This window comes from Dermacentor albipictus, chromosome 10, assembly GCF_038994185.2.
Source record: "Dermacentor albipictus isolate Rhodes 1998 colony chromosome 10, USDA_Dalb.pri_finalv2, whole genome shotgun sequence".
Classification (NCBI taxonomy): Eukaryota; Metazoa; Arthropoda; class Arachnida; order Ixodida; family Ixodidae; genus Dermacentor; species Dermacentor albipictus.
Genome location: NC_091830.1, coordinates 48421521 through 48432617, shown reverse-complemented (window position 1 = coordinate 48432617; position 11097 = coordinate 48421521). Strand labels below are relative to the sequence as shown.

The window sequence follows — 11097 nt, the reverse complement described above, 5'->3', positions numbered from 1 at the left end:
TCCTAGAGAAATAACTTACGCCTGAACTATTTGTAAAAGAGTGTTGCTGTTGGCCATTATGCACGTCTTTTGCCTCAAGGAGGGTGGTAGCGAATTATTTCGTGAATGCCTGCACAGCTTTGGATGCCTGCATTCATTGTGGGAATTGCAGAAGGCCAATGCAGCCTCTACAACCACGATTTTCTCTGCAACTACATAATTTGTTGGCCTAAAGCAAATGTGGTTTCTAGATGGGTAATTAGACATTTTATATTGGATCACTGTTTGCTTTTAATATTTGAGCTGAGAAGTTGGAGTAAGAACGACTACAGCCGCTGACAACTTGAAAGTGCTACGGCCAGTTCAACTAAAGAGAATCTGTATAATTGAGCAATTAAGCCAATTATGTTGGCTGACGCCGAATGATAAACTGCAGCTACATGCGCAAATAGCCGTTCTTCAAGGATTGCCCGATGGTCGTAAAATACGCCCATATGCAAAGTTTGATTTGGGAAGTCACGAATGTATCGAAACCCAGTTGAAGCATGACACCACAACGCTTTCTGCGAATGACGACCAGCGTTCCCACAGCGAAACAAAGTTAGTTTGGCTTTGTCTGAAACGCGAAAGGTACGGCGCATCAAACTTAAACCAAGCTTGCCGCAAAGAGGCGCAGATCACGTGCTGGAAAGTGCTGTCCTATCATGGGCTTTAATGGTGCAAAAAAATAAAACGCTGCTGAGGTGTCGGTGCTCTAAACGCGATAGAAGCGAAACCCGCATACAAGATAAATCATACCGATTTGGTGGACCAGACAGCGTTGTGATCGCGCATTTTGGCCGCTTCTTAAATGTTGCCCGGAAGTCGAAAAGCTCGGCGACGTAACCTACGTAACGTCTCTCGGGAAAATGTATACGTTGGAACAGTCGCAACGCTACGCTGTTTGTACATGTACGGGCGCTCTCACGCGACAACTATACCGTTTGCACCACTCACCGATGAAACACCATGCCACAGCCTTCTACGTCTACGTTGTTGCATGTCGGCACGCTGCACTTGACGCCGTCCTCCAACATGGTTCCGAAAGAGAAAATGCGCCCTCGGCGCCGAAAAACTTATCGCGCATCAGCAGCAGCCGCTCCCAGATTGACAGACGCCATGTTCCGTTGGCTGTCGAGAAAGGCTAGCAGCTGTTTCGTACGCCGAAAATGCGTTGCGTTGCTCACATGCAACCACAGAAACTATATAGATACCACGAACTACACGAACAGAGTTGTAGCTGTACGTTTAGCGCGAAGTGTGAAATTTCCAGCAAGAAGCTAGTTGTGTTGCGCCATAGATATTTAATTTGACACAGTCAACCGATGTCTCGTATGGTAACACTTAAAAGAAAGTTTTAGAAACTCTTGAAGGAAGCCATAAGTAGTGGGACATTCCGCATTACTTTTGAGCCCTCGGGATACTTTAACGCGCACCCAAAACACGGTACACTAGCGTTTTTGCATTCCGCCCCATAGACTCGGAGGCGGACGGATAATCGGAGAGACCCATTGCAACGGTTCAGGCTGACATTTCCCTCGGGGCGTTTATTTCTCTATGGCGTTCACGTCAATCCGTCAGAAACGGGTCGAGTCCGCGCTTGTCGGGCTTAGATTTGCCTGTCGTGTTTATGTAGACGCGACCCGGTCGAGTTGAGCGAGCGTAGCTGAGCTAACGTTATCTAGGCGCGCTTGGCAAACGGATTCGACCCGCTTACGTAGGAATATAAACGTGAACCCTATTACAGAGCTACAGAAAACTCGCAGCAACAGCAGCGCTGGGTCGCGAAACACACCCCCTTCGGAGCTTGGGTGCCAGAGCTGGACCAAGGCAAAGCCACGTGACACAACGGTACTTACCAGCCGTTAGCGCATAGTCCACGCGTGAACTGTGGTGGCCTTTGAACATCTTTTGATGCAAGCTATCCTCCTTCAGGCGCTGCATGCACAACTGTGCACAACAAGCTAATGCCTCAAAACCAGAATCACGTACTCATGAAAATAGGCGTTTAAAAGATCTTGCATACCCTTAGGGATTTCCTGATTGGACCCATGCTAAAAATACTAACATGTGCAATGTGCGCTTAAGAAAAGGGTAGGAACACAGTTAGCTGGTCTATATTTAATATGCATGTACAGTAACTCCAATATTAAGCTGGTCCGTGGTCACTTGGAGATAAGACTTGCAGAGGGCACCGATTCGCTGCATGCTCGCACAAAACCGCTGGAATCGTACAACGTACTTTAAGTCATGCTAAATTTAGTGATCGTTCAAGAATACATCCCCATGTCAAAGCGTGTAGTCGTGCAGCGTGTTTTCTTGTTTTAGATAATGTGTCCGTGTAGCTTCCTTGATGTTGACGGAAGAGGAACATTGCTTTTTGGATGCCACATGAGTGCAGTGAGCATGTTCAACTGGCACATTTGTGAGCAAGACGACAAGGGTTTAAATAAATCAGTTGAAAGTATAAGCTACGTAGGGCATGCTTTCAACTGGACGAAAGGAAAAGGTGAAAGAAAGGACAACTGCACGTCGTGCAATTGTCCTTTCTTACATCCTTGTCTCTTGGGCATATTTAAGTACATGCAAGCGATCTTGTGGGCGACAGCAACAAGCGACACGATGGACATGGCTGTCACCTTTGGTTGTCACCTACAAGTCAAACCCCACGTGAGAGAAGCCTCCCTGGTGTTACCGGTATGATGGCTGCAAGTACGCGCTGAAACTGCCATGAGGCGTGATTTATTAATTTATAACTGAAGTGTTCTACTGTAAAGAGCAACATGAAATATTTTTCAAGGTCTTGCGATAGGTTCCTATCCTTGCATGTATCAAAATTTAGACATTTGCTCGCTCCGTGCAACAATTGGTAGTACTTGTACTTTGTACAAGCCAGCTCCAGCTTCCAGCTTCGCGCTATTAGCTATAATCGCTCATAACACTTCTGGGCGACGAGTAACAAATTCTAAATTTCCAGTACCTACCCATCAGTTCGCTTGACGGCCTGTTTCGGCGCTCGGCGCTGGCGCGAAAAAAATTGCTCTCCACTGCTCCCATAGGATCGACACAGAAATCCACCGAATGCAAATGATAACGTAAGTCAACAAGGTCTTGTAGGATATAGGATAAAAAAAAGCATCACAGCTTCTGCAAAGCATAACCCTGTACACTATTTTTTGCACTTCTTTCCCTTTAATTGTTAGCAAAAAGTGCTGAGCACAAAGTAAACAATCGCCCAAGCATCTTTGTTGTTTTTGTTGTATAATATGGTAATGTATAGTATGTAGTATAGCTAATGTATACTGCCTATAACGAGTATAGTTTAACCTCAATATAAGAAACATTAATGTAATGATATTCCCGATACAGCAAAATATTTACATTTTCATAACTTCTTGTCCATGGAACACCATTTATCTAGAACCTGAATATAACCAAGTGTGTTCACACGCAATTACAATTTGATATTTACATTTTGATATTCAAGTCCGTAAATTGCCGATTTTACCGACTTCGTTATGTTCCGATTCCGTTACAATATACGCAAGCAGCTCCGTGACATTTTGTATTCCTACGAATGATTTCGCTTGCTTAGACAGAATGTTTATGCCTAAAGGGAGACTGTTGCTAGCGTTAATCACTAGTAAAAGCTACCAGAAAGAAAACAAGAGCTTTGGGCAGCCAGATAAAACCAGATTTTTCTCTAAGATTCTTGCCAGAGAAAGAAAAAATTCTGCAAGGAACTTCCATTCAAAAATAACACCCCATTTTTACCCCACTGAATTTAGGAAAACACAAAACCCGGAAAAGAAAACAGTATACTGCACACGAAATAGTCACTTATGTCTCCACACCTGTAGTATTTATAGAGTTCAGGTGTGGAGGCCACATTTGTGGACCCAACAAAGGTTGCAGAAAACTTCAAATTCCTTATCTGTTCTGCTGCTGTGTGCTTTCAATGACGCTGAAAATGTTAGAAATCTGTTACAACAATATCGACAGGCAAAATTAGTTGCCTGAAGGGGATACAAGTGAAGCTAAACATTTCAGTACTGCTCCAACAGATCTTGCAACACTAGTTCATGCAAATTCACGCACTTACATATGCATTCCATGTGCTTTTAGCACGCACTGCACCCTCCTTTGAATATACTTCTTGAACAGAGTATTCAAACGAAATAAGATTGAGCCACAAATGCGAGTAGGATAAACATTTATTTTACCGGCTTACACTATGCGGGTGGATATCATTCTTTCATAGGTAGACAAACACACAGCATGGCTACAGTAATAATTACATTTAAAAACTCATGCAAAAGTGCCATCATAATGTGGGGAACTGTACAAGCACTTTCTCACGCTGGAACATAAGCGTGGACTTTGTTACACAATGCACACAAAGATTCAGCAGGAAAACATAAATAAAATAAATGGTGATGTTGCCTGTACCAACGCGACTGCAGTGTCAGTACAAATTTGCTGACAGTGATAAAAAAAAGAAGCACACACGCAGTTGTCACACACGCGTAGCGTAGAGTCTCTTTGCGTTGACACCACGGCATGCACGCTTTGCAGCGTCGGCGACGTTGCAGTGACATTTCTTTTCCACGCAGATTGCGCAAGGGAGAACGCAAATCACCACTGTTCTTTTGCAGCACTCCCAACGTCATTGCACCATGTCTTTTTACATCAACGTTATGTACAGGAACAAAAAAAAAAGTGAAAGAACGAAGGAGACACACCAGAGCCTTAAATACACGTCTCTCTGTCCTCAACGTTTCTGAGCTGTCTGGCACGCATCACCGAGAATTCAGGACAAATGACAAACAGGTGTCCGTCGATCACCGCACGAGCAACGCAGGTGTCCCACACCGACATCCGCTCAAGTCGGTTACTCCTGGTAGACGTCTCTTGCAAACAGCAAGTAAAAACGTTCGGGGAAAAACAGATGCTCCTCGGTGGACGAGCACGCAAATGCACGCGAGTACACACAGACAGAAAGCATGTCCTCCAACGAAAACACCATGCACTTGTCTCCCTTCGAATGTTTAGATGCGCCTTGGCCGATCTTTGGGCGTAGCATGCGGCAAAGGCTTCATAGGGTTTGACGAAATTGCAAAATCCTCTGTCTGCGTTCACAGGCTTCACACACGCCTGTGAGGAACACAACAGCTTCCATACACCCTTGAAGGAAAGGGTCTCCTCAAATGAACAAATAACTTAACATGAAGCCATCACTATAACAAGAAAGAAGGGGGGCGAAAGGAAATTGTTACCGCTACGATAGATACGAACGTCTTACATAATAATCGCGATTATGGTTTCGAAACAAACAGAAGCGAGAAGGGGAACCTCGTCAACTGTAAATGTAACAATGATCAAGGCTATATGTACAGCCGCAGAGATGTCGCTACAATGCGACACAGTGTAAAAACATGTAAAAAGGTCATAAATAAATAATAAAAAAAAAGTCCGCTAAAAACTTGTAGCCTTTTCTCTCCATTTGTTGCATCATCATCGACTCGATCCAGTTATTGCCTCTTTTTTTTTTTATGTTGCGGAGTCCTGTACTGCTCAGGCTGGCCAATGCATGATCCTTCGACGAAGACATGGGCAGGCCTGATCCACTTGGTCCCGCTACCGCAGGATTGACTACTGGCATAGTTAGATCATTTGCGTCATGGAGCGAGAATAAACTTTGCTCCAACAAGCTGAGCTTCAGTATGCATTTGGCATTGCCATCCGCTGAACGGTCGGCCTCTCGCAAGTGCCTCGATACAAAAAGTCAAGGACGAGACAAGAAATGCATCTGGGAGACACCAAACAAGTTTCTCCTGCTACTCGACTTAAAAGAAGAGTCTTAATCTGGTTTCAATTATGCTTGCCAATTGAGGTGAAGTGACAAGGTTGCCTGGCTCAACGGTTTTGGAGCACCACAAGCCGACAGCATATGGCAAGCTATGCAGTTCGTAAGTTGACTTTGAAGCAAACAATCTGTTATGTAACATTTCCTGCAGGGCGACCTTGCAGGGCAATAATATGAACTTGACTGAAAAACGACATTCGTTGAGCGTATGAAAGAAGTCTGTAAGCGTGAAATTCTTGCCGCAGTTGTAAAAACATTTCCTTCGTGTCGTGATAACTTAACAGACGTGACAAAGCTATGAGACGTGCGCCTACAGAAACGAACTGAAGTTACATAGTGTCCCGTAACCAGGGACACTGGCCTTGAGTGCCTGGTGCGTACAGAATACACAACAGAAGGTGGGTGTTGGAGAAATACGTCGCTAGCATAACCATTGTTATGGTAACAAATGCCGAAATGCGAAAGGAAGCCATGGCACGTTGAACGAGAGTCAGTGCCACTATGCCACCCTAAATGCCACTATGTTAAACAGGATTCAGCAGAAGTGACGTGGAAAGGAAAAGAACATGTAATTTAGGCTAGACATCCGAAGTGTGTAACCTGGCATTGCTGAAGCACGAAAGCTTACCAATACTAATTAGCTGCACAATACTCGCAACTGACCTAGTTAGTCACTGACGCTGACTTACAAATTAGGCCTAGATTCAGAAGAATGGAGTCGCCCTGAACCCCTCAGCAACACAGTCTCAATGGCCACAGCGTGTCTCCTTTCAACTACACAGGACAATTCCTTGAATTGGAATATTGCGAATCTCTCTAAATGTACACGCAGCATTAAAGAAAAACAAAGTTGCATCCCAATCTGGATGTGTCGGCACGTGGCATTGCCTGTAACACTAAATGCCATCCGAACTGCAACACAGATCGCAGAGCAATCAGCTGAAAACGGAAGACGACAAAGGCAGCTCAAGATAACGTCTTTCCATGACATGTTTAGCAGAGCACAATTTTAGTAAATGGCAGTAAAATGCATCCTTTGTTGGGAAACAGCATGGCAGATTTGCATTTGGACAGGAGCAGCACAGTGGAGCGCCACTGGTTGCCGGGCTTCGTGGTTGAAAACGTGAAAGCGCATTACAGTTTATGCTTTAAGAAAATGTCTAACCGATAATGAACTCAACGACACTGTAATGTTTCTCCGGCGAAAAAAAATGATTCAAAAGTTGCACTGTGCTGACGTCTATGCAGAATCTCCAGACCATCATGCCTTTTCTCACTTATAACCAATGACGAATAGCAAGGGGGTGCTTTCTTTTAGAAAAAGAAAGAATAGTGTACAACCTCAAGCAGAGTTTCACACGTGACGTTATGCAGTAAAGAAAATAAAAAAATCAGGACTGCACTTTTACGAGTATCCAAGTAATTTTTCTGACACATTATTAAAAGCCACAAATTCCGTCTGTGCTTTACCTATGCAGTATTTCTTTCACGATTCTCAATATCATCTATACAGGCATCAAAAAGTGCATTTTTCTTCATTTTTTTTACAGTTAATGCCTGAACGTGGTCACCAATAGAGGGTCACATGAACGCAGGTATAGATATATGAACACAAGTTCAATATGTGACACACATATTGTGTTGACCATACAACGAAAAAAAAAGTAAACGTGGCTGGCAACACTGGTGATCTGTCAGCACTCTCTTTGATCAGAACTTCCGTGTGTCGAAAAATAGATCCTTTTCCACAAAGAAACAAAATTAAATATCATATCTGCACAAACAAAGTGAACACAATTTGAGGAAGAACTTTTTCTTGGCCCAGAGAGCAGAAAAATAAATAAAAAAAAGCAGTATAAGTTAGGAGCGTGTGAATATAAAAAAATTTTAAACAATGAATTGAATATTGTCCTATTCGACTTGGTCTTCAAATCGAATAGCCAGCATCTGTAAATGCTAATATTTTTTGAATAATTTTCTAATGCTTCCAAGTTGTCAACACCTGATCACACAAATTGGAGCAGAAATACTTTAAATTGCATTACTGCAGCCACATAGACATAAAACATAAGGAGTCGAATAGTGGAGAATGTTACGTCGCTCGAGGAGCCAGATCTTACTGGCTAAAAAGTGATCATTCGCAGTCTCCAAAAAGCCCTCCATATGTCTCCAAGCTGGTTATTTTTTTTTCCCCCAATGCTCCCATTTGTGGGTGTTAATAAACAATGCTTCATAATGCACAATGTAATCACAGAGGCTCATCAAAATTTCGAATATTAGGACGTCAACCTTGTTTTATATCGCAGCTGAATATGTCTGTTCATTATTTGGAAACTACGGCACTCCAACGGCATTCCATATTCAATTAGAATTGCTTGAGACACTATTCAATTCATATTCTATTCGGTCTGGAAAAGTACAATTCGCATGCACCTAGCATAAACGTAACGCAAAGCACAATCACAGTATTCGAGCGTACGAGTGTGGTACTCCCTTGCCCCTCCGTACACCACTCCCACAATGTGCGTATTCTCCTGACACTGGCAGCAGACCGACTTCGCTGCACGGCTCAGCCTGGTGGTTGAGAACATTGTGCAATGAAGAGTGAAACAAATTAATTTAAGGAAAAAAGAAACAAGAACATTGTTTTCAGAGCATCACTCTCGGCACAACACCAAGCACTTTTGTCAACCTGATAATTTCACAAAAGATATGATAACATTCTATTTGTGTTAGTAGAGTACCATGTGACATAAATGAAAATAGCATGTTACACACACGACGTTGCCACGGCGTTCTATGGCACCTGACACCTTGGAGAGTGTAGCAATAAGCACAAATTGTGGCCCTTCTTGGAATTCGCAAACCTTTAAATCACATCGCAAGCAGGCAAGGCACAATCTCTGCACAATCGGATATTTGTGACCGTCTCTGACCAAGACATCAACGCACCAGTCACGACCTGTACTGTCATCATGCTGACATAAACGCTTGAACTGCAACAACAAAAGCATTGTTGCAACTGCAACAACGCTTTTCTGCACCGCGTACCGAGTGAAGGGCACGGAACTTGGAAACGCCTCTGGATGGCAGAGCCAAGACAATCCAAGACACAAATCGAGAAGCAGTAGCAGAAAGTTGCGCAAGTGTCTTGATAATATCATGTTACCAGGTGTGAAAGGCAATCGGAAATGTAGCCATTCGTTGATCCTTCTTGGTCCCAAAGTGACTCACGAGTAACACCTTTCACGGCAGCCTTGATACGATCGCTCTTGCTCGATTTGCATTGAAGAAAAAATGTTTGCCACAGCCAAGTTCAGCAGAATCACTAGCGAGTACCCTCGGAATATGCACACCTCTGAAGGTTCAAATTGCGACGTGGCACCATTTTACACAGTTTGCTTCAATGAAGTTCACGGTCACAAGAGAACGGCAGTGCGATTCCGAACATTGCAAGTGATGCTTTGCACACGCAACCACAGCTAAATGCACTCCGCAATTCTGATACAACATAGATGGGCCACCATGTGCCTGTAATCTGATACTGTCAAATCTCATAGGCGCACTAATTACCAAAATACCTTCGTTACAACCGAAATTTGCTAAAAACACATCTGTAAAACGCCGATACTGGCAAGAAAATTCTAATTTATTTCATAATATCTGTGCTCTTTATGTCAAGGTCTGACTGTAATTAGATTGTGGTAGATTATTTAGTTTACAGGCTTACAAGATTAAATACATTTCTTTTTGCAACAAACAAAATCAACAGCACACTTCACAACCTGCAAGAAAACTAGCTCCTTTTCGACTGTGACCAGCCCCGTCTCAACCGTGAGCCCAAGATCTAGGATCCCCGTTCGAAGTGTTGAGTCTGCGGCGGATACAGTATGGCGCCGGGCACTCCTGATCTTGCGATTTTGCTTGGTGCACAAATTCGGAGCTCTGCCGGAGCGCTTACGACAAATGCGAGACAATGGAAACAGCTTCAAGAACAACAATACATGCAAGACAGCGTACACCGGGCACGGTCGCGAGACATATGGGCAGACCGAAGAAGACGCAGAGAGGGTTCTTTGACGATGGCTGATGACGAGGGGCGGCACATCGTCACCCCTCACAAATGGCGTTGGCGAGGGTGGCAATGGGTTTCGCGATGAGCACTGCCGGGACTCGTCCTCCGCACTGGGTGGCACAGTTGCGGAGGACGGAGGAGGAGAATGTGAAGAAGCGATGGGGAAACGATGAGTGCCGGGGCGCGCTGTTACGAACAGTGCACTTCGACGGGCCGCGGCGAGGTCGGGGGAGAAGAACAGGCCCCTGGCTGGGAGACGATGACAGCGGAGATACTCGGCAGCACAGGCGCGCCTGCAAGAAGGTGCATGCCGATCAAACACTACCCGCTTTCTGCCTGCCTCAAGTTCATGATGCAATCAGTGATGCAGTCAAGGCTCTTAAAGTTGCCTAGCCTGAGCGCCAGGCTTTGGGCAGGAGAGGGCAATAAAATGTAACAACGGAAGTATCAACAAATGATAAGTTAAATAGTTCAAGTACAGCTGTTACACAGCAGTAAAAACAAACACTACTCATTAACAAACAGCCTACTCATCACTTATCACATAAAACTAGACACAAAAAAACATTTAATATGCACATGAACATCCATTTGAGAAAATTCTCAGGCGCCTGCCCCTGAGTAAGTAGTGACACACCTGGACATGAAACAAACATGAAAAGGCTTCTGTTATATGCAATATTCGTTATACAGTTAAACCTCGATATAACGAATTCAATAAAAAATTGGCAACTTAATTTCCTATATCAAAGTTCGAGCTTTTTTGCAAGTAAGTACAGTCTATGACGGATGGTTTCTTTACATGATATTTTTTTAACTCTGCGGTGCGGTGCACGACTAGAGAGGTGCATTCACAAGTAGCCGCAAGTAATTCGACCATTTGACCTTCTGTGCCTGCAGCAGTATCCATTTATTGCTTCAGTATTCCCTCACGGTGACAGTGAAATTTCGTTATACTAAAGTTATCTGTAAGCACACTTCGCTATACTGAAGTTTAATACACATAGTGCTCTATAGATAAGAAGTTACATACTGCGTTATATTGGGAATTCCGTTATACTGAAATTCGTTATATGGAGGTTTAACTGTTTTCAGAATGCTGACCATCTGCCTGTGAAACACACTGCATTAGCTTATT

General features: G+C 43.8%; 1 protein-coding gene across 5 annotated transcripts in view; it reads right to left on the bottom strand.

Annotated features, from left to right (window-relative positions):
• Positions 1-4421: 4421 nt before the first annotated feature.
• Positions 4422-11097, bottom strand: part of LOC139051094 (AT-rich interactive domain-containing protein 4A-like) — a 56753-nt gene continuing 50077 nt past the window's right edge. For all 5 annotated transcript variants that reach the window (XM_070528184.1, XM_070528185.1, XM_070528187.1 and 2 more), the window contains one exon: positions 4422-10252. In XM_070528184.1, the coding sequence (XP_070384285.1) occupies positions 10149-10252 (104 nt within the window). In that variant the 3' untranslated portion in view covers positions 4422-10148. The remainder of the gene's footprint in view (positions 10253-11097) is intronic.